This window comes from Peromyscus californicus, unplaced genomic scaffold, assembly GCF_007827085.1.
Source record: "Peromyscus californicus insignis strain IS unplaced genomic scaffold, ASM782708v3 Scaffold_12__1_contigs__length_115047231, whole genome shotgun sequence".
Classification (NCBI taxonomy): domain Eukaryota; kingdom Metazoa; phylum Chordata; class Mammalia; order Rodentia; family Cricetidae; genus Peromyscus; species Peromyscus californicus.
The window spans coordinates 85,963,784-85,985,970 of record NW_026294413.1 but is presented as its reverse complement, the minus strand read 5'-3'; the positions used below and the strand labels follow the sequence as shown (position 1 = coordinate 85,985,970).

The following is a 22,187-nucleotide window of genomic DNA, read 5'->3' as shown; positions in this document are numbered from 1 at the left end:
TTAGGCCATATAACCCAGAGATCCCTGGTATATTTAAGCAAGGAATTGTGCTTCCAAAGACCTCTGTCCCTTTTAATTGTGCTATGCCCTTATTTCTGGCCTTCCCGTAATACCTATGCTGTGCTCTCAGGCCCACAATGGGGTCACCCCCAGACAGACAGTCCCTGAGCCGTCTGCCTGCTTCTGCACCTGGTTGATCTTGCCCTCATTCATCATAATACGGACGCAGAGCAGGAAGGCGAACATCAGTTTGTGCTTCTCGAAGAGGCTGCGGCAGACATTGCTGTAGAGGCTGTAGGTTAGGTAGCGGTTGATGTTGCTGATGCGCTTCTTCAGGTTGTCTACAGGGTAGGAGAAGTGGTGGCAGAGCATGGGGAAATGGAAGAGATAGTCTTAGGGTCTAGCCCATCCTCGAAAGACTCCCAGCAGCTATCAGGGTAGTCTGTGCATCTCCCTGGACAGCTAGGGTTTCCAGTAAAGGGGCTCTAAGTAGGGTAGGGATGGGAGGTGATGTCTTCTTCGGTATCATGAGTGTATGATGTAAGAGTGGACAGAGACGAGGGCTCATATGTGTGCTCCACCATAGAAATGTGCCCATAAGCGTTCCATCCACTTCCGAGTGGGCTTGTTGTGCCAGTGTGCCAGAGCTACCTGCCCTCTCTGAGTTGGCGATGCCTGAGAGGAAGATGTTGAGGAACCACTCGAGGGAGTACTGGTACATGGGGTCCACATTAGCCAGGTCTGACACACAGAAGAAGAGGATCTGGGTGCGGACAGCCACAGGGATGTACTCCATGCGTGTGAGGTCAATGTCCTTCTCTGTCTGCTCTGCAATCCTGACCTTAGCCTGGAGAGAGGGGCAAAGGCAAGGTGTTAGGTTCAGGGGGGCTGCAGAGAGCAGTACGTGAAGGTAGATTGAAGCAGGGCTGGGGGGGACGTGTGGGGGGGTCAGGTTGGTGGGAAGGCAGTTCCCAACCTGGATCTCGGCAGCCTTCATCTTGGAAGCCTCTAGCACCTTGATAAGTTCCATGTCATCTACAGGGTTACCCTCGGAGGAGCTGAGGCGGTACAGTATCTGGTCTTCAATGTCCTTTAGCTCTTGGCGCATCTTGGCATTACTGACAATCAGCTGGTTCTTGGCCTCTTCTAGATCAGGTCGTTCCTCGGCCACTACCTGGCCCAGTAGCTGGTCCTCTAGGCCGCTGCCGGGGTGGAAGACCACGCTTATAGCACCTGGGGAACTCCAGGGGTCAGCGTTAGCCCACACTTAGCTATCAAGAGCCCAGCACCGCTACCCCTGTCAGCCTCAGTCTGTGGGACTGGTGCAGGGCTGCTTTCAGACCAAGGGCTGTCAGTGAGACCTTGGACAGCAGGGGTCGGCCAGCTAGATCCTGAGCTCTTCTTTGGCAAAGGGGGCTATGAATGACCAAGTAAGAGAAGGCGTCAGAGTGTCTGTTTCCCTTCCCACTGCTTGTAGCTACTCAAATGGAGGTTTTAGTATGTAGCAAGACTCTGTGTGTGTGGGGGGGGGGGGGGGCGGGGGGGGATGAGGAATACTGTTAGGTGGAAATGAAGTAAGAGGGACCAGTGGAGGGTCTGGAAAACCTTGGGATGCCAGAGTACCTGGGAGGAAGCTGATGGGGCTGCTAAGCAGGAAAGACAGACCTCTTGAGTCCTGCAGCTTAGGGATGGCCAAGAGATGGCCAAGAGATGGCCAAGGGACAGCTGATGCTTGTGTTCTCTTGGGTGGAGGCTTACCTGGGTGACAATGTAAAGTTGATGAGAGTGAGTTTGGTGGAAATCTCTGGCGTATAGTGAGGGTTGGGCAGTTTGGTGGTAATGTACATCCTGAAGTCCTCATGGTAGGGGATCACTGTGTCTCCCAACTTCAGCACTGTATTCCCTTGCTGCTTGTAAGTCTGTGGTGGGCAGGATGGGCGGGCACTGTGGTTGGCGTGTGGATGGCTCCCGGCGCAGGCCTCTAGTCCTTAGCTTCCCCTTCCTCGACAGACCTACCTGCTTGAGCAGTACAGGGTCCAGTGCGGGATCCAGCTCCTCACCCACGTTCTCTAGAAGGCATGGCTTGCCGAAGCGGATAGCGTTCTCCATGCTGCGCAGGAAGTCACGGTCATTCAGCTTGAACACATCCAGCCCATTGTCTTTCTCCTGCAGGAGAAGAAGGTGGGGTTATGGGAGCTTAGAGCCGGCCCAAGGCTCAGTCGCTTCGATAGCACTGGCTGAGCCTGCCCGAGGAGGCAGCATTAGGGGATCTGCTTACCATGTTCTTGATCCACTTGTTAGCCTGACTCTGAGGGTCAATGAAGTGGGTCCAACGCTGGGAGTACTGATTGATGACCCCATTCTCCACTGACAGAGTGTCATTGGGGAGGCCAGCGATCTGTGGGCAGCAGACGCCATGCTGAGTCAGGGTTCTCATCTGAGCACAGCGGGCTGGGACATTAGCTACTCCCAACTCTGTTCTGGATGTAGACTTCTCTTTGTTGTATGCTTTGGATGGGGAACTTGAGGGATACAGGTGGCAGTGTGGGTAAGGTCCTGTCTCCAGGACTCTCTTCTGCTCCTCCTTTGCTGGGCCTTTCTGTCCACGTGCCCTCTACATACTTGCTTAGTGACATCACCTCCATGGTACCCCTGTCCCATTGGCCCTTCTTGCATTTGCCCATGCTTGGCCTCTCTCTTTGCCTTTTGGGCCTAGCTCAGACATGACTTTCTCTCTCTCTCTCTCTCTCTCTCTCTCTCTCTCTCTCTCTCTCTCTCTTTCTCTCTCTCAATCTCTCTCTCTTTCTTTCTTCTTTCCTTTCTTTTTTCTTTCTTTCTTTTTTTTTTTTTTTAGAAACCTCTACCATAGCCGGGCGGTGGTGGCGCACACCTTTAATCCCAGCACTCGGGACGCCGAGACAGGTGGATCTCTGTGAGCTGGAGGCCAGGCTGGTCACAGAGCGAGATCCAGGACGGCCAGAGCCAACCTCACCCCCAAACACCCTACAGCTGCTAGCACCTGTGACACCCCTGGCCTGGTTCTTCCCTCTTTTTCCCTCACCACCCTCTTGCTGCACCCAGGAGGGCCCGGAGGAGGCGTCCATGAGTTGGGCTTGGGAAAGGGGAGTGGAAAGGAGGCCCAGCCGGAAGCACACCCTGCCATCTCCAGATAGTCACCTGCCAGGAACGGATCTTCACCGGGTTTCCCAGTGTTGCAACCAGTGTGGGCTTGGAGGTGTGCGGGACGTGGTGAACCGTGAGCTGCTTGACCCACTGGTCATAGAGTGTGGTGCGGTACTGGCCCTGGGGAGACGTAAAAGTTACGGCCACCGCACCAGACCCACAGTGTCCTCCTCACCTCCAGCCACAACACTGCTCGGTACAGGCATGCAAAAGTCAAAGCTCAGATGTAGAGCTAGACATTATAGACACTCCAGACCTGCTTGGATCCACACACCATGGACCCTTGTCTAGGAAAGCTGTCATGCCTGCAATGTCTTCCCAAAAGATGGCTGTGAGGATTGACGGGACACCCAGCGAGGCATTAGAGCAGCGTCTGGCGCATGTGCGAGCCTTTTCACACTCTCAAGGGGGCTCTTCTGACTTGTGCGCACAGCTATGGACCTGCTCAGCATCTGCATGCTGCGCGAGGAAGGGAAGGAGAGGCACTCCAAAGGTCGCCCTCACAGAGGTAAGGCCTCAAAGGAGGGTCTCTTTGTGGGATGAATCTGATCAGGGGTAGGGTGGGGGGCTCTTTACCGTGAAGGGGCCCAGGTAGGCCACAAAGCCAGCAGCCACCAGCACATCACCAGAGATGTTGTCAAGCATGTTCTCCAGGTTCTCCACAGTCTCCTGCCAGCGAACCTTTTCATCTGATAGTCCATTGATGAGCTGTAAAAGCAGTCTTGTGGAGTGGACTCTGGGAGGCTGGGCTGAGGCCTGGGGCTGGCTCCGCCCACTGTGGCCCTGTCCATCAGTTGCTAAGAAGGGGATGGGGAGAGCCAACCCATAATTGTCCTACATCATCTAGTCCTTTTCTTCCTGGTGGGCCTGCCTGTGGGCTCTGTGGAAGAGGGGCATGTACCTTGTCAGCTCGGCCCAGGCGCTGCTCACACTGCTCACACTTCATTTCCAGCTCTTCCTTCTTGGCAACACACTCTCGGTACTTGGCCTGCATGGTGGCGATGCCATCTTCCACTTCACGCAGGTGCTGCTTTGCCTCTTCTAGGATCCTCTGTGTCACTTCCAGGTCATCCTGGGCTTCCCGTAAGGCTTGCTGCAGGTAGAAAGAGGGCCATGCTCGTAGCCAGTGCCTGAGTTGGGGAGCTGGTCCCCCACTAGCTCTGAATAGTCCTCACCCGTTTGGGCTCTACGGCCTTGGCTACAAAGTGGTACTTGTGCATGGCGCGCACCCACTGGCAGATCGATGTGCAGGCCTTGGACACCTTGGCAATGGCGGCTGGCTGGAACTCCTCGTTGTCAATGTACGGCTGGATGGCTTTGATAATTGCCTCCCCAATGTTGTCCTGGGGTGGAAATCATGGCTCTCAGGACACTGCTTCCTCACGTCTCAGGTGCCGGAGAGCCTCCCACGCCCATGCTCTGTTCCGCCTTTGTTGGTGATGGGCCTGGGAACTGAGCTGTTCGCAGGCTCTCAGAGGTCAGAGCTGAGGGAGTCAGAGCTCAGGCTGTGAGCCCTCCTGGGTTGGGAGCCTCTCTGAGAAGGGTGTCTCTGGGCCTGCAGATCTCTCGTTTCTCATCTAATGGAACAGGAGGAAGGCTAAGGAAACCCTGAGGGGGTCCAGTTGCTGTGATACTGTGATGGCAGGGGGTAGCCCATGTAGGCCAGGCAACTGGCATTCAGTGAACTTCTGGACCGGAGAGGGGTTCGCTGAAGGGGTTGTGGGCTCTAGGATGACCTAACCATGGCACAGGCCAAGAGAGCAGATACCCATGGACACTGAAAATCCCAAATGGATAGATGTACAGAGGACCTAGAGACAGCCAGAGGGAGCTGAAGCTCAGGGAGGGAGATAATACAGAACAGGAGGTGAACCTTTTGATTAGGGCCAGTGGGGGTGGGGATATCCAGGCCATGGACCCTTGGAGTGACTGTGGCTGACATCCTGTAGGCACAGGAACCTGCCCTGGTCCCAGTTTCCTCACTAGACATCTTTTGGGGAGGGGGAGGCTGTCATCCCACCTGACAGCTTCTTGGGGTGGGGGTGGGGGCATGGCTCTATGTCCCATGGTCCCAGATGCCTCTATGTCCCCCAGGGGCATGTGTCACATCACCTGCAGACACTGGTGTGACAGGTACTCTTCCAGTTCCACCCTGCTGTGCCCTACCCACTGGCTTACCCATAAGCTTTGCATAGGTACCTTGTCAAACTTGAAGAGGCTTTCAAGGAAGCGGCCTGGGTCTTGCAGCAGCCCTTTGCCTGGCTCCCAGTAGTCATCCACTTTGGAGCCTGGCTTCTCTCCAGGTACCTTCTTGGGCTTGATGCCCTTCATGATGCATACAGCTTCTATGACCAGCTTCACTCCCGGGGGTGGGCGCTGCATGGCGCGCACCTATGGGCCATGTCAAGAGGTGTAGGTGGGGAAGGTCCTACCCTTGGGCAAGGTGGGTCCCACCAACCAAGTCTTTACTGCCATAGGTCCTAGAGCCTTGGGACTTCCTGGGGTCGGCACAAGGAAAGTGGAACAAGAAGCTAGTATCTGACCCTCATTCTGCCCTCACTTATTGGTATACAGTCACCAAAAGATGTGCAGAGGGTGGGCCTGGGGACACCATCAGGACCTAAGAGGACACCAGAGAGGGATAGGCTAGTGAGTGTGAGAAGATGTCTGGCTGCCCACCTCTGTCACATCATTCTTGTTGAGGTTCCGAAGGCTGGCCAGGGCTGCATCCAGAGCCGGCAGTGCCTCATCCAGATCCTTCTGAGCATCATCAGCAATAGCTTGGGCCTTGCTGGCCTTCTCATTGGCCTTAATCTCCTCGGCTTGCACTGATTTCCGGGTTTCCTCAGCTATGGCCGTGTCCACCTGGGGATGGGAGACAGTTAGTGGCCAGTGGCAAGGATAGGAAACATCATCCTCCTCTTTCTGAGGGCTGAGATGTCCACCTTTTCCCTCTTAGTTGCAATAGGTTGTAGAGACCTGGGAAGGTCAGGAGTTCCTTCCATATTACAGAACAGTGCTTAGGAGTTTCTAGGTTTGGGCGTTCCAGCCCTGTAGGCCCACACGGCCATCCGTACATGATGCAATGATGCACACCCCCATTTCTTCAGAGAACATTTTGTAATACCCTGACTCTATAGAGCAGGACACTTGGATGCTGGCAGAAAGCTGTCGTGCTAATTATGGTGGTGTGTGCTGGGAGGACTGGGCCCTTAACTGTAAACCCTGATTCTGTGCAGAATCTGCCTGTGGGGGTCCTGCCACTCAGTCGGAGTTGTGATCATCAGCATCGCCTGGCCTGTTTGGATTCATCTGCCTTGCTCTCTGTAGGACTGCTGCCTGGGGAGTACCTGGCTTAAAGTATTAACAGTTCTGCCTAAGTATCTGTCAAGTAAATGGACAACTGTGAATGAGGAAAACTAAGTACACCAAGGCTGAAGGACTTGTGAAGGCCAGGGGCTAGCCATTTGATGTTTTGAGATGTTTAGATCCTCAGACGGGATCAGAGAGGAGGTGGGCACCCCAACCTTGATCTGCTCCATAGTGAGCATGGTGTCCTTGGCAGCCTCTTCCAGCAGGGGGCGCATAATCTCCAGCTCCTCCTGCATCTTGGCCACATCCTCAGAGGTACGCAACAGCTGAGTTAGGGGAGAGGGGGGTGGGCAAACAAAACAAAACCACAGGTCAGGTCTTACAGGGCCCAGAGAGAGACCAAGTCTGTAGGGTCCTGAGGAGTTGGCCCTGCTGGATCGCCGCCGTCATTCATGGCCCCCAGGTTGCTTGGTGGTCACTGGAGGAGGATGCCTCACTCCCTGAGAAGCTATTTTTGCCCTTTCCCTTCATTGTTAATTTCTATTCTTTCACTGAGAAGGAAGTCACCCTTTGCGGCACTTTGGGCTCTAGTCTGAAATGCTGGGTCCCCTTGGCATCAAAGACTGCTGAGACCCGGCAGCTGGAACCACTGGGAGCCAGCCATGATCTTGTAAGGCCTTCCTCAGGCCTACCTTGTCAAGGCCACTCTTCATGCGGTTTTTGGCAGTCTTCAGTTCCATTTTCTTCTGCGCAATGAGGATAGAGAAAATATTGAGCAGCTCCAAATAGCTCTTGGGAGTCACATAGTTGTGGCGGGCCAGCTCTGCCAGGTACTCGATACATTTAGTGGCCACAGACTGGTGGATATATACGCAGACCTGAATCTGTGGAAGGAGAGACCGTGGGTGTTTGCGGCACTTCCGCAAGGACCAGGTACCAGGACCCCACAAAGCCGCTGTGTCTTGGTCCTGAGGAGAGGGCTGTAGCAGAACTTCTACACCTCATATTCACTGTTTCCTAAGATCCCCGCAACCTCCCGGTCGAGGTAATCCTTTCTGCAGATGAAAAGCCCAAGAACAGAGCTGGCCTTGGATGTGGGCCCAGGTGTCTGCCAGCTGTGGCCCAGAGCCCTTGCCGCAGTCCCCAAGCTGCCTCTCTCTGAAAGCCCTAAGACTCTGAAGGTGTCCCTTTGGAGGCTGGGCCTGAGACAGGGAAATGTTGGGTTCGTCTTAGTTCTCTGAGACTGAAGCAGACAACTCTGGCTTAGCCTGTCTGTGGTCTCTAAAGAGGGGTCGGGGGCTCTTGGAAGAAAGAGGAATACTAGCCATTTGTAGGACACTAGGTCACCATATGATTTGCGGCCTCATTTCACAGATGGGAAAAATGAGGCATGGCCAGGTAATGCCATCTCACCAAAGTTTTGCCTCAGTGACCTTAAGCCTCTACCTAAAGGGAGACATTCCTCCCCAAGAGACTGCTTCTCACCAAGATACCTACCAGCCCTTGAATTACTTCCTGGGAAGATTCCAGTTCTGGGATCTCGTTCAGGAACATGGTGGCCACGGATTGCAGGGCCTCTGCTGGCCACTCATTAAACCAGTCAATGGTACAGCAGTTGACAAGGGAGGGGAACTGCCTCAGGCGAGCTCGGAAGATCTCTCCAATGGGACTGAGGGAGAAGGATCCACATAAGACCTATGGACACTGACGTACGTACGTGCTCAGGACTCAGAGCTTGTCTATAGCCCCATGCCATAGTTGACAGACCAGCCTAGAAGTTTGGTCCAAATGGCATAGTGGCCAGGCCTGGGGCCACCTTTCATTTCAGAAGTACCGTCTATGATCCCCGAGGCCCCAGTGTGGCCTGATGATAACTGTGTGTACCTCATGCACAGCACCATGTGGATGTTGTTGCGCACACGTCCAGTATAGGCAGCCATGAGGTTGGCTTTGGTTGGCTGCAGGCCCTGTTCCTGTATGTAGGGCCTCATGGTGTTGACAATCTGATCTTGCTCATCCGCACTGTAGAGGTTGGGGATGTCACCTGAGTTCAGGACGTTGTTAATATCCTCTAGGAAAGACTCGTTTTTGATCTGGAGAAGGACAAGGGGTAGGAGCTAAGCCTTTACAGAAGGCCCTGTGTATCACATTCCATGAACAGTCTTCCTGGACCTTTGTAACAGCCCCATATATAGACCTGGGCCGACGTCACTCAAGTGGTCACATAAGTCCTGAACTTGTACTCAGATCTTCCCCATTGTGGAAACTCTGAATATAACCTATGGGCTGTGGCAGGCCCCCGGGTCTTGGGTGGTGTTGTGGCATCTTTCTTCCTGATCCCCTTCCAGCTTTCCTCTAGGCCTTATTTTACTACAGGAAGAAACCATGGCAACTGACAGAGGCATCCAGCCTGTGTTAGAAGGAAACCTCACTTCCTTGACTGTATGAAGGGGTTGGACAGGTCTAGGAGGGGAGGGACTTGTCTGGAGTTGGGGCATGATCTTGGAGCCTCGGTCTCCTGGCACAACCTATACTGCCAGCCAGGTTGAAGTGCTGCACTGTTTGTCTTGTGAGCTCTCTACTCAGAGACCTGGAAAGAGGCATTATGCCCCCAAAACTGGAGCTATGGGTCCCCTGTACCTCAGGAACCAACGTGTGGTCCTTAAGGTAGGAAGCCATTGGCCTGTGAGTGGTGTGCTATAGTACCAAGGTGCTTCTTTATGCTTGGAGCATAGATAGTGATCTCTGCCTTCCCTGAGCCCCGAGACACTGGGTTTGCTTCCTCTCTTGACCAGTCCAATCATAATCCCACCTGGTGCGGATGTATAGGGAGTTCAGCATATAGGACTGACCACTTACAGGATCCCATTTGGGGACACTCGGGTCAGCCCGCCCCGAACCCTGCCTGCCCACTGCTGTGGCGGTTGCACCTGGGTGTCTGAGAACAGGAAGGTGATGGGTAGGTTCTGCAGGCCAGCCTTGAGCAGGACCTTCTTGACATCTTCACGCCACTCGGACATGCCGTAGTTCTTAGACAGCTCAATCTGGAAGCACTCATACTCAGCCCTGGAGGCAGGAGTTTGGGTCAAGGTGGGCCAGAGGCCTGAGGCCAGGCACTGATGGATGATGGGTGCTCATACCCCAGCTAGACACCTGATTACTTGCTCCTATCCCGGATGGACTTACAGGTTCTCTAAGGTCCTGCACCCATTCTCTTATTTCCTGACCTTTGCCTACTGTTCGTATAGCCTAGAATCCTGTCCCTTCCGTCCCCAACCCTCCATGCTCTGATTCTGATAGCAGGCCCATGGATACCTCCCCTAGGCATCCTTCTGGGATGCTTGCCTCCAACCTCCCTCCCATAGCAGCAAATGGTACTGTTGCTGCCTCTTCTTGGGGTCTAGGCTCCATTTGCAGTTCTTCCAGAAGCTCACGTGCTGCGTAGGTTTATGTTGGGGGCTACACCATTGAGTCTACCATGGTGGAAAAGCATCTATCTGTTCTAGCCAGTCTGCCGCATGCCACCCACTGCCCATCATGATCCCTTACATGTGGGAGGCAAGCCGAGTGAGGGAGCTACGGCCACTGCCACCCACACCCAACAGGAGTGCATTGCCCAGTGCCTGGCGCAGAGTCCGGCTGATGCGGCAGATGTGACTCATGGCGTCCACGAAGAGGACCAGCTTCAGCTTGGCTGTGTTGATCTGGTTGTAGTCCTCCATGTACTCCTCAATCACCTGCATCATCTGGGAACAAGGAGGTGGTGGGGAATGGCGGGCTGTCCTCCATGGAAGGGTCCCCCATCCCCCCACTCCTCTCTGTTCAGACCCAGAAATGGGAGTGATTGCGCACTCGGTAACTCGGCCAGTGGCAGATTTCCTCCTGTGGGCTAGAACTCAGTCTTGTGCCTTGCATATCTTCAGGTGCTGACAAGCTGGTTGTCACTTGACGTGCTGAAAGAACCCTAAGCAGATGCCAAGTCTCTGTGCTCTCGCCCTCATTGTGGACATGCTAGGATACGTTGTCTCAGAGGGCTTCATGAGGAATCTGTAGCTCCCTCTATTCATAAAGTCCCCAGCAAATGCTTTGGGCCCATCACCTAGTGCTGCTTTCTTTGGATTCTAGTCAGTTCTGCCTCGGAAGTGTTTGGGGAGGCCCCTGTAGGAATCCCCCGCCACTGGTTTTTTTTTTTTTTTTTTTTTTTTTTTTTTTTTTTTTTTGTCAGCTCTAGCTGTAGATAGGTTTGATGGTTGGAATATTGGAGTGATGAGTGCCAGGCCCTCTTTGACACAGAGCTGACCCTTCCCACAGCTAGTTCTGCTCCTTCTGTACATGAAAGGAATGCTGGCTTCCAGAAGTCAGGTCTGCCTGGCCTATGAGCACACCAGTCTGAAGCAACCCTGGGGGACCACCTGGGAAGGAGGAGAGGATGCGCATAGGGAAAACTCCCAGGCATTCCACTGCAGCCTCACAGCTTGGAGGCCACTGATGAAGACCTCAACCCCGTCTCCCAGGGTCCTAACTGGGTTATGGCACCCAAACTCTCCGCCCCTCTGTGGGTGAGAACGATAGCATCTCAAATGGACATGGTATGTCACAGTTGGCAGATTTGGTCCAGATGAACTCCAGGCTTGTTCTTACAGATAGGCTGCCTAGCTAAACCCATAGGAAGGGGGAAATGGGGACTCAGAGAAGCCAAAAGCTTATTTGACTGTCTAGTCTAGTACAGTGATTCATTAATGGTGATAGGAGAGGGCCTGGGGTCTTTCACTCATCCTGTGTAGACTTTTGGACTCTCTAGGCACTACACTTGGGGGCCCCTGGACTTACCAGAGTAGAACATCAACTCACCTTATTTTCACTGGTAATGAGCTCATAGGACTTCACATCTGAGCCTGGAGACATGAAGTCCCCATAAAGAATGGGCTGGAAGGGGCAGACTTTGATGAAGGCCACCCCCAGTTCCTCCATCTGGGTCTCGAGGAGCTGGTCAAACCAGGTGCGGTCTTCATCATTCACCAGTCGGTCTCGGAACACACGGCAGTTCTCATGGTACCACAGCCGCAGCAGCTGCACCTTGTCCTGTGAGTGCCCAGGGTCAGGGCCGGCCTTGGTCCCGGGCCCTGAGTCATCATTTGACGTCCCCAGGGGAGAGACAGAGGGCAGGAACATGCTTCCTGGGACTAGTCTCCTTCCTCTGACTCAAAGCCAGAGCCACATGCATAAGCTGTTGGGAGATGGGCCTGTGGCGAACTGGAGACCAAGCCAATTGCAGAATACTGCTTGGATCCACTGCCTACTGTTCCAGCTTCCATGCCCTTTCCTCAGGGTAACTGGGCACACGAAGGAAGTTCTGGACTTTTCTCTTAACACATGGACTATGGGCTTGGCCAAAGCCAGAACCAACTTTTGTCTTATTCACCCCACCTTCCCAGGGCTGGCCCACTTCGGCTCTTTAGCCAGTGGCTCCACGTGGCTCCCCATTGGAGCTCTATGCTGAACCCACAGCCCTGTACTCTCTGGCTCCTGTGCATCCCATTGCCCGCACCTCACACCAGCACATATTTAGCTCTCAAAGGCACCTTGCTCACCTCTACCCAAGTCTTCTCACACATAAGGCCTCTACTAGAAATTATCCTGCCTCCTTGCCTTCTCCTGGCTTGTTCTTTGTATGGCCTCACCATGGTCACAATTTTGGACATGAGTCTGACTAACAAGAGAGGCTTAGCTGCATTAAGTAAGGTCTGGCTCTGCTGGACCTGACCCTTTATTTTCCAGTTTCCTCAGGGCCTAGCTAGACCAGGGCTGGGGACTATTTAGGCAGAAAGGCCTAAAATTGGGAGAGGTCTGGAGAGGATGGCAAGGGCGACTTGGGCATGGGGGAGGGGCCTGGCAATCCTCACCTCAACCTTGGATGGCTCGGCCATGAGCATACCCTGGAAGACTTTGGAGAGGTCCCTCAGATTGAAGGTATAGTGGGACTTGGCTGGAGTGGGCAGCAGCTGGGAGGTTATGGTAGCGTATATCCTGATGGTAGCTTCCACGAGGGGCTCCGTCAAATGGACGATGTTGGGGGCCCCAGCTGTGGGGACAGGAGAGTGGGCCGGGTCACACAGACAGGAGTGCCCCAGTGCAGGTTCTACAGGTCCTAACCGGGCTCCCGCGATTCCCCAGCGCCCGTTCCCTAGCCTTAGGCTTGGATGCTCCTTATGCTTCAGCCCTTTCTTAGACGCTTCCTGCTTTGCAAAGCCTTCCTGATGTCCCTACCTTAGATTGGAGATCTCTTGCTCTGTGTGCCCCAAATTTACACCCACATTCCTGACAACTGGCCGCGCATAGGGCACTGAGGTGTAGTCACAGAATCGTGGGTATTAGTGGGCTCAGTACTGACCCTTCCTGCCTTGCCTTAATGAGTCTATGAATGGCAGTGCTGAGTGACGTATGGGCAAGGGTCACTCAGTCTACACAGGCTTCAGGAGTGCTTGATGGTGGTAAGAGGGTGACCTGGATCTCAGGCCCCACATTGGAGCCTCACCACCCTCTGAGGAGTTGCCGAAGTTCCATCACTACCATACCCATGTGCTTGTTCTATGAAAAATACCCCTGTCTCCACCTGGAACTAAACTCTGAGAGTGCAAGCCTGGGGTGCAGGAAGAACTCGGAAATGGCAGAAGAAAAGGGTCAGGAGAACAAATGTATTCTAGGCATGGAACACGGAGGTTGATCCAGACAGACATCTTTCCCCCTTAACGAGCTTTGTCTCGGAAATGGATTGACAGAGAGACAGCAACCAGGTGAAAAATGCTACACGGAGACTTGCAGCAAAAGCAAGGCTTGGGGAACCTCAACGTTAGGTTTTGAAGTGATTACAGAGGTGCTGTGGGGTATCACGCTGAGAAGGGAGACAGTCGAGCTGAGACCAAGAAGAGAGATTGCAAGCATGTACACTGCTGGAGAAAAGGTGTCCTGGGCAGAGGGGCAGCAAGAACACCACCCTGGAGACGGGAAGTAAAGGACCAATGGGCAGAGGGGCCAAGTGGGAGATGGATGAGGGATGCAAAACATGGGCAGTGTTTCCTGGCACTGTTGTGACTTGGACTATTGCTTGGCCAAGACAGTTGAGAAGAAGGAGGAGGAGGAGGAGGAAGAGGAGGAGGAGGAGGAGGAGGAGGAGGAGGAGGAGGAGGAGAAGGAGAAGAAGAAATCCTTTTATTTTTGGATTTGTATATTTTTGAGACAGGAACTTACTCAGGCTAGTCTTAAACTGGTGGGCTGAAGTGATCCTTCTACCTTAGCCTCCTAAGTAGCTGGGACTACAGGCAGGCACCAGCACACACATCTTTTTTTTTTTTTTTTTTTTTTTTTTTTTTTGGTTTTTCGAGACAGGGTTTCTCTGTGTAGCTTTGTGCCTTTTCCTGGAACTCACTTGGTAGCCCAGGCTGGCCTCGAACTCACAGAAATCCGCCTGGCTCTGCCTCCCGAGTGCTGGGATTAAAGGCGTGCGCCACCACCGCCCGGCAGCACACACATCTTACATCAATGTTTTTTTCTTTTTCTCTTTTTGAGACAGGGTTTCTCTGTGTAACAGCTCTGGCTGTCCTGGAACTCACTCTGTAGCCCAGGCTGGCCTCGGACTCACAGATTCACCTGCCTCTGCCTCCTGAGTGTTGGAATCAAAAGCATGCACCACCACTGCCTGGCTTGATCTAATGATTTAACAGGTCCCTCTAGCTGCAAAAGGAGGATGGATCATTGGTAAGTGAACGCAGAGTGAGTAGACCAGGGAAGGGGCTGTCCCAGTGAGTGGGTGAATGAGGACAGGGTGGTGAGTTGATTCAGGACAGACTCTGCAGGGACAGATTTTCTGACAGTTGTCATGTGGTTTGAGAGGAAGAGGATGACGGGGAAATTCTTGTCAGGAGCATCCAGAAGGATGGAGCTGTCACCACCAAAGGTGGAGGGACTGAGAAGGGGACTGACGGGGCATCTGGGGGTTTGGATTTGGACAGGTTCAGTCTGAGATACACAGTTGACATCTGAGAAATGTGGAATTACATGTTTAGGGGAGAAATCTGAGTTGAGGGTGTGAACTTGGATGCTGATGACATAATGGTGACTTTACTTTTGAGCCAGGATGAGACTGCCTGAGGACAGCATGTTTAAGAGGGAAAAGTGGTTGGAGGTCAAAGTCTAGTTAGTCCAAGATGGGGTGCCTAGTTTGTGATTTGAAAGCTTGGGTCTCTGGCTGGTAGATCCAATCATTTGGAGATGATTGGATCATGAGCACACTCACCTCATCAATAGACTAATGAATTGATGAATGCTTACTGAATGGGGTTCATAATGACTATGCGAAGGAAGCAGGTTGGGCTGGAGGAAGAAGATTGCTTGGGCAGCATCTTTGAAGAGTATACATTGGTGCTTAGCTGGCTTTTAGGAACCTGTTCCCCGTGCTGGATCACCTTGCCCAGCCTTTATGGAGGGGGAGGGGCTGGGTCGTACCTCAACTAGATGTTCAAGACCATGGGAGGCCTGCCCCTTTCTGAATGGAGATGGAGGAGGAATGGGTGGATGGGAAGAGGGGGTAAGGAAGGAATTGGGGGGAACAGGAGGAGAGGAGGAGGGAAAACTGTGGTCGGTATGTAAAATAAAGAAAAAAATGTTAATAAAAAAAAAGAGGCTGGGCAGTGGCGGCGCATGCCTTTAATCCCAGCACTCAGGAGGCAGAGGCAGGCAGATCTCTGTGAATTCAAGGCCAACTTGGGCTACAGAGTGAGTTCCAGGAAAGGTGCAAAGCTACACAGAGAAACCCTGTCTCAAAAAACCGAGAGAGAGAGAGAGAGAGAGAGAGAGAGGGATGCTTGCCTCCTAACCACAAGTCACTTGCTTTCCTGCTCATGCCTGCCCCTTGGAGAAGCTGGCTTTATTGTTACTGTGGTTCTTTTGGACAGCAGAGCTCATTGGATTCCTTCCTTTATCCACTCATTGTTCATTTCCTGCTACCAGTGTGACACTAACCGAGGCCTGATCGATGGAATGGCTAAGAGTGGTACAGGAACCTGAAGAGCAGCCAGTGCCAGGGCTGACTTGGGCTCTGGCTCCATGTGAGCCCAAGGAGGGCCCACCATGGTCCTTGATCCTAGTGTTAACATACCAGCTAAAGCCAGAGTCCGGGGTTGCCCCCAGATGATCCCCTTTCCCCCAAGGTCTTCCCAGGCCCAGGCCACACTTACGCACAGGCTCTCGGTAACTCTTCTCTCCAAGGAGTCCATCTGCAGAGTGGAGGGGCAGACGCAAGGTTCAGAGTTAGGTGGTCCCTTGCGGGCCACCTTGGCCAGCTGTATCCTGCTGGGAGCTCCTCATGCAGCTGCCTCTCACCCTTTCTCGGAGCAATGTGCCCCTTGCCCCAGTTGTATGTGAAGGAGAGCCCTGGTCTATAGCTCTGGCAGGGTGGCCCATGCCCGATGGAAGGCTTGACTTCTAGCACTCTCTGCCCAGCATGGTGTCAAGTGGAACTCCACGGTGGGGTGTGCTGGGTGGGAGGTGGGCTGCTGGAGAAACAGCACCCTGGGTGGACTTTCTCCAAGCCCCAGGATGGAGCAGGGCTACTTTGTCCCTTTGGTCTTCCTGTGTTTTCCTGTTCTACAAAAGTTACAGTCATTCTGTGTGAGCTTCTGGGCAAACACTAGCACGTCTTGATGTAAGTGAATACATGCACGGAGGTACGTGTCTATCACATGTGCAGTATGCAGAATTGCTGCACGGCTTTATCTTAGGTGCTAGGTGCCATGCCCTAACTCTCAAGACGTGGAGGGTAGGTATTAATATTAGCATCCATTGCTAAAGAAACTGAGGTTCGCAGAGGTTCAGGAACTTGCCAGCTGTAACGGCCGAGTAAAGGGGTAAGGCTTGGGTTGCAGTCAGCAGCTCAGGGCCTTCTTCCTGCCCAGTGCTGTCCAGCTGTCTGGTGTGACAACCAGCTTGGGGCTCTTCTGCCTTTGTCCATGGCCTCTCCTGCCCCGACCCTGTACTCACCCATCCAACATCCCAGGATTGTAGAGAAGATGCGTTTCTTGCTGACTTCATCCATCTCAATGAAAGACAGGTAGTTGAAGTGGCGTGTCAGCCTTGGAGTGATAGCGTTCCTGCCTCCCCCTGGGGGACCCATGGCACAGACAAAGTTGATGTCCACCAGGTTCTTGAAGGCTCCTGAGTGGGAGTAGGAAGTCAGTCAGGGGGCTACTCAGAATGACATGACTTCTGTGGGCCCCTTGCCCATGATTACAATGTCCGTTAAAACTGGATTTTATGGTGTTGGGGAGATGGCTCAGAGGATTTGCATGCCTAGTACCCACATAAAAGCCAGGGTGTCTGTGATCCTAGTGACTCAGGAGGTAGAGACAGGGGTAGACTGGCTAGCTAGGCATGCTGAAACAGCAAGTTCTGGGTTCAGTGAGAGACCCTGCCTCAGTTAAGTTGACAGTGATCAACATGCTCAACGTGACCCCCCCCCAAACACATGTGCCCACACTTGTGCAAACACACGTACATATGTGCATCCAAAAATGTAATTTACAACAGTACTGGTACAGAGAGAATGTGTTAACAGGCACTGAAACTTTTCTTTGACCTGAGTTCATCCCCTCCAGTTTTAAGAGGAATGAAACTATTTTTGTGGACCACTAAAATGGTCTTTGCCCTGCGCCCACTGTGCTCGTCACCCAGCACATGCGGCCCACTCCCCGCCACCCCAGGACAGCACGTACCGATGATCTTCCGGTCGTACCAGCCACCGTGGTCCATCCACTGGCGCAGCAGCTCTATAGGTGGCTGTGCCCCGTACGTCTCCAGGGCTGGCATGTTCAGGTCATCAATGAAGAAGATGAAGTTGCGCCCTAGGGGTGGCCCGAACACGCCCTTTCGCCTGTGGGAGGGGCTGTGTTAGCCCAGCACCCACGGGCACCAGGTCCTCTGAGAATCTAAGGGTCAGCTGAATGGGACCTCGCTAAATTTTAGCCTTCTCTAAATGGCTAAACCTCATGACCAGCCCTCTGTCTTGGGACATTTGGGACAAGCTGACCTGTATCTGAGGTGTTTAAGAAGAGTCCTACTTTCCAGAAAGGTGGACAATAGCCATCTCTAAGGCAGCCCACAGCTCTGCCGTAGTGGCCGGTAAAAGCCCCGCAGAAAGACTAGGAGGATCCTGGAAGAGGCAAGGAGAGCTCTGAAAGGCAACCTAGGTCCCCAGTGGGCTTTCTGGCTTCTGCTGTGACATTTCAGGCAAAGCCAGGATCATAAATTGGTGGGGCGTGGTGAGATAGCTGGGTCAGTGAGGTTGGGGACGCTGTGGCTGAGGAGGGAGCCAAAGGTGTCCTGCCTCTTGTCCAGCTTGCTGTCAATGAGGTCCTGGGTCTGGTTGGCTGAAGTGCGGGCTGAGAAGGTGAGGAAGTGGCTGATATATTCCAGCGGCAGGTTCCTGAGAAGTTTGTTGGAGACGGTGAGCGTCTTCCCTGTGCCTGTCGGCCCAATGCACAGCACCTGGGGGAGAGGCGATCAGGAAGGTGGGGCACATACAGGGATAAGGCAGAGGGAGCTACCAACATGTCCTAACCTGAGCCTTGGGTGGGCAGGGACAGGCATGATGAGGGCACTCACAGGCTTGTTATTGGTGATCAGCATGCCCAGCAGGTAGGACATCTGCATGGTGTCCATGGTGGGCACAATGATGTTGCAGTAGTTGGTGTCTGGTATCATGGTGAAGGGAGTCGAGGAGTCCATCCACTTTACCCAGGCGACCTGGAACCACATCTGGGTCAGGGTAGGTCTGAAATCCCTTCCCATTCCTCTCCTGGCCGTGGCCCCATGGCTAAGCACAGCCCGAGGATGAGGTACTGTTCTGCTGGGTCTTGGCAAGGACATCTTGGGGAAGGGCTACTTCTGACAGAGGCAGGAACTCCTGTGGCCTGCTCGTTGCATGGGATGGAAGGCACCCAACACAAACCACCAGGAGTGGGGGTTCTCTGAACACAGCTGAGCAGGTGGAGCCTCCCTGACTGCAGCTGCTGAGTGGTGGTGGTCCTACACACAGTCCCTAGGTCTTGGCAAGAAGATGCTCTGGGAATTGAATAACCCAGGAAGGCAAAGGTGCTCACTGTTTATTTTTAGGCTGATTAAGGAGTGGGGACACCAGAGCCCAGGGCACCGACAGCTGAATGTGGAGAGGCCACTTCACGCTGTCTCCTCGATGTCCCTGCCCCACGAGTTCCCTTACCCAGGGCCCTTGCGAAACTTCTTTGATGAAGGGCTCACTTTGGCCAAACCAACATGTCCCATTGTGGCAGTTCTGACTCTTAGACCCAAATGTACCCTGAAGTTCCACAGCAAGACTCTACATAGTGACTTCCTGTCACCTCCTCTGGGGCTCAGGGGGCCTGGCCCTGGAATAACTGTGGACCCAGAAGCTCTATTGGCTGACAGTTAAGATGGGCACACTAAAGCAGGATACCAGGCATGCTCTTGGGCCCTTAGGGAGCTTGGTTCCAGGGAACATAGGGACTGCTAACTAGAAAAGAGGGCCAGTCTTTGGACTCATCATCAACGCAGAAGAAACGTGTGTCTGGGAAGTGGGCACTCTGAAGCCTCCAAACTCCACGCCCAAGGTCAGCTCTACCACTGACTAGCTGATGATGACTGTTTCGTGGTTCAATTCCCATGTCTATACAATGAGCACAACAGTAAACAGCTGGTAGACTGTAAAGCTCCGGGTGGTGACAGAAACAGCCAATCGTCTCAGACCTGGTGGCTATCAACGTGGCCTTCTCTAAGTGGCCATTATTCATCGAGGGGGTGGGGCTCTACCCTCCTTCATTCCTGGGCAAGCCCATGGCCACCTGTTTGCCCTCCTCCTCTTCATCCTCCTCATCCTCAGTGCTGCTGATCCCAGCATCATCCAGTCTGTAATCGAACACCAGCCCGTCTTCTGGGAATTGTAGTTTCACCTGTCAGGACCCCGGGAAGCAGCCTCGTGAGCCCCGGGGGTGCGGCCGGCCTGTCATTGGCCTGGGGGCCTGGCCTGGTCCGACCGCTTCTCACCTGTTCTAACATCATCTTCATCCTCAGCCACTGGCTGAAGTGGAGGCGGCTGCTGTAGTCCCCTGTGGCGCCTACACTCCAGACCAGAGAGAAGATGAACCAGGGTTCTATCAGCTCTGGGAGATGACTCAGCTTTTCAGAGGGTATCTTTTTGATGCCCTGGGGACAAAGGGAACAGCGTTAGGCTATGTCGGGGGCAGTAGTGGGCATATCATGTAGTTTGTTTCCCTACAACGCACTGGATGGGGTGGGCTCATGATCTGTGGGGAGTCAATCCAGTTCCTCTAGGAAGCTGGAGGTGGAATTCATAGGCTCTCTGCGGCCAAGCTGGGAGGACAGAGGGCAAGGGGGACCAGGCCTGCAGCCCTACAGTTTGGGCTGTACCTCTCTGGGGAGGAAAGGTTGGAAGAAGCACTCGAGGAGCTTCAGGAGACTCATGGTCAGGTTGCTGTTGGTTGAGGCAATCACTTCCTTCACTGTGGATCGAATGAAGGAGATGGAACTCTGTTGGGAAGAAGCACCAGGCTCTCATGGCTGGTGGTGACGATACCCTACGACCCCTTTGGCTGGGTAGCCTCACCTACCTCCAGGAACTTGACGAAGAGGTTATGGAAATGTTCCTCATGGGACTTTATTATGGAAGGGAGACGTTTTAGCCAGCACTCAACGAATGGCATGAGCCCTAGGATGCTGGGCTCCAGGTACACCATTCCACAACGGGATACTGTGGCTGGTGAGGCCACTGCCAGGTCCTGCACTTCGAACATCATGGTCATTGCCTGGAGCCAAGATACAACATGTAAGTGGGCCAGCTACCCACCCCCAAGTGGGTAGCTGTCTGCCCATCCTGCCAGGAGGCTCTGTGGGCAGTTGTAAGGTGGAGCAGGGCTGGGGCTGAGGTTCAGTGATGCCTGGATCATCATCTGATAATGTAGCCATCCACAGAGCCCTGAGGGAGAGCCAAAGTTGGGGAGTCCTGGACTTTCTGGCCAGTGTGGAGTTCTTAGAGGCTTGGGAAACCTGATAGGACACATGTGCTCTGCTTCAGAGCTCCAGCCACGCATGCAGGCTCACATGAACTGCCACATGTTCTCAGGAGTCTAGTGAAGTATGCACTCTGAAATGCTCTCATACCCAGGCCATAACTGGCTTTCTCAAGAGCTGAGCTACACAGAACAAGCAGGTCCCTGTGGCCAGGTTTGTGCCACTGAGTCCCCAGCCCCTTAACACATTGCTAGAACTGGGTTAATACATAGAGCAAGAATGGGCAGACATGGCCCAAAGTGGAGTGGACCTGGAAGGCGTGAGACAGCATAATATCTAGGGGACAGTAGGGCAGCTGTCACGGCCCTAGGCTTGGAACACCATAGGAAGAAGGTCTTCTGAAAGGTAGCCGAATAGGACATGGCTTAGAGGAGGGGTGCTGGGGGCTGGGCCAACCATCCTGCCTTCCAGGCTCCTCGGTGAAGTAGGGGTAGAGTAGCATGAGGCCTGGCCACCATGGTATAGCTGCGGAAGAGCCGGGGTGGGTAGGCATGCAGCACACCTCTGTGAGTTTGATGATCTCCCCGGAGCTGAGGCACAACTTTTTGTTATCGTCCAGCACTGTGTTCATGTTCTCTATCCAGACAGCATCCACTGGCCCGTCAAACATGTACCATTTCTTGTTGTTGTCAGCGGCAATGGCCCCGGCCCGGATGAGGGAGGAGAAAATCCCATCTGTCCTGTAACCACCAGGGAGGAAAGAGCTGTAGGTGCCAGGAACACAGGGTGTAGGCACAAATGTCTCCCAGGGAAACCTGGTTACCCAGCTGGCTCCTATCTTTGATTAGCATATATTAATTATGTTTAATAATAGGTTTCATTACATTGTCTTCATACACTGATATAATGCATTTTTTGATGTGTTTGCCAAGTGGTTACTGAAGTATTGGTCAATTTTGAAAAATGAAACAAAACAAAACAGGTTTCTTACCTAAAAACATTGATTCATCTTCAAAAGATACATTCCAAGACCCTCCCACCCCCACTGTGGATATCTGAAACTGTGTATAGTACATAATACTATATACAAGCTGTTTTATCCTACATGTAAATCTATATGAGAAAGTTGATTTATAATTTAGGTACATTAACAAACAGAACAATTGTAACAGGGTCCTGTAATAAAAGTTTACACTATGGGGCCATAGTTAGTTAAAACAGGGTTTATTTAAATATAAGCAGTGAGACCATGAGTCAATGTGGTAACTGACATGGCTAACAAGTGCTATTGGGGGGGTAGTGTATACAGCATGGACACATTGGACAAAGGACATGGTGGGATGGAATGGCTCAGATCAAGATTTCTTCCCACTACTCAGAATGGTGTACAATTTAAAATGCATGAATTTTGCATTTAATAGTTACAGATTGGGCTTGATCCCAGGTAAATGAATCTACAGAAAATGAAATGTCTGATGGGGTGGGGTGGGGACTGCCAAGGTTCTACTATATTTTGAATAAAAGATTCCAAGGTCACATATAGATACAAATGTATTTACAAATTTATAACCTGTCAATTGATTTCTTTAAAGTTATCTTTAATTTAAGGTTAAGGA

At 52.9% G+C, this 22,187-nt stretch overlaps 1 protein-coding gene across 1 annotated transcript in view; it reads right to left on the bottom strand.

Annotated features, from left to right (window-relative positions):
• Dnah1 (dynein axonemal heavy chain 1) overlaps positions 1 to 22,187 on the bottom strand; it is a 65,964-nt gene that overhangs the window by 5,888 nt on the left and 37,889 nt on the right. Inside the window, 30 exon segments of the mRNA XM_052733658.1 lie at positions 190 to 341; positions 652 to 847; positions 977 to 1,202; positions 1,759 to 1,919; positions 2,017 to 2,166; positions 2,279 to 2,398; positions 3,178 to 3,303; positions 3,760 to 3,891; positions 4,085 to 4,276; positions 4,359 to 4,526; positions 5,383 to 5,574; positions 5,863 to 6,048; positions 6,711 to 6,821; positions 7,188 to 7,379; positions 7,993 to 8,164; positions 8,380 to 8,588; positions 9,426 to 9,561; positions 10,045 to 10,241; positions 11,347 to 11,577; positions 12,399 to 12,577; positions 15,729 to 15,767; positions 16,531 to 16,704; positions 17,262 to 17,419; positions 17,873 to 18,033; positions 18,151 to 18,291; positions 19,386 to 19,493; positions 19,588 to 19,746; positions 19,972 to 20,091; positions 20,172 to 20,366; positions 21,134 to 21,311. Coding sequence (XP_052589618.1) covers positions 190 to 341; positions 652 to 847; positions 977 to 1,202; positions 1,759 to 1,919; positions 2,017 to 2,166; positions 2,279 to 2,398; positions 3,178 to 3,303; positions 3,760 to 3,891; positions 4,085 to 4,276; positions 4,359 to 4,526; positions 5,383 to 5,574; positions 5,863 to 6,048; positions 6,711 to 6,821; positions 7,188 to 7,379; positions 7,993 to 8,164; positions 8,380 to 8,588; positions 9,426 to 9,561; positions 10,045 to 10,241; positions 11,347 to 11,577; positions 12,399 to 12,577; positions 15,729 to 15,767; positions 16,531 to 16,704; positions 17,262 to 17,419; positions 17,873 to 18,033; positions 18,151 to 18,291; positions 19,386 to 19,493; positions 19,588 to 19,746; positions 19,972 to 20,091; positions 20,172 to 20,366; positions 21,134 to 21,311 — 4,861 coding nt within the window.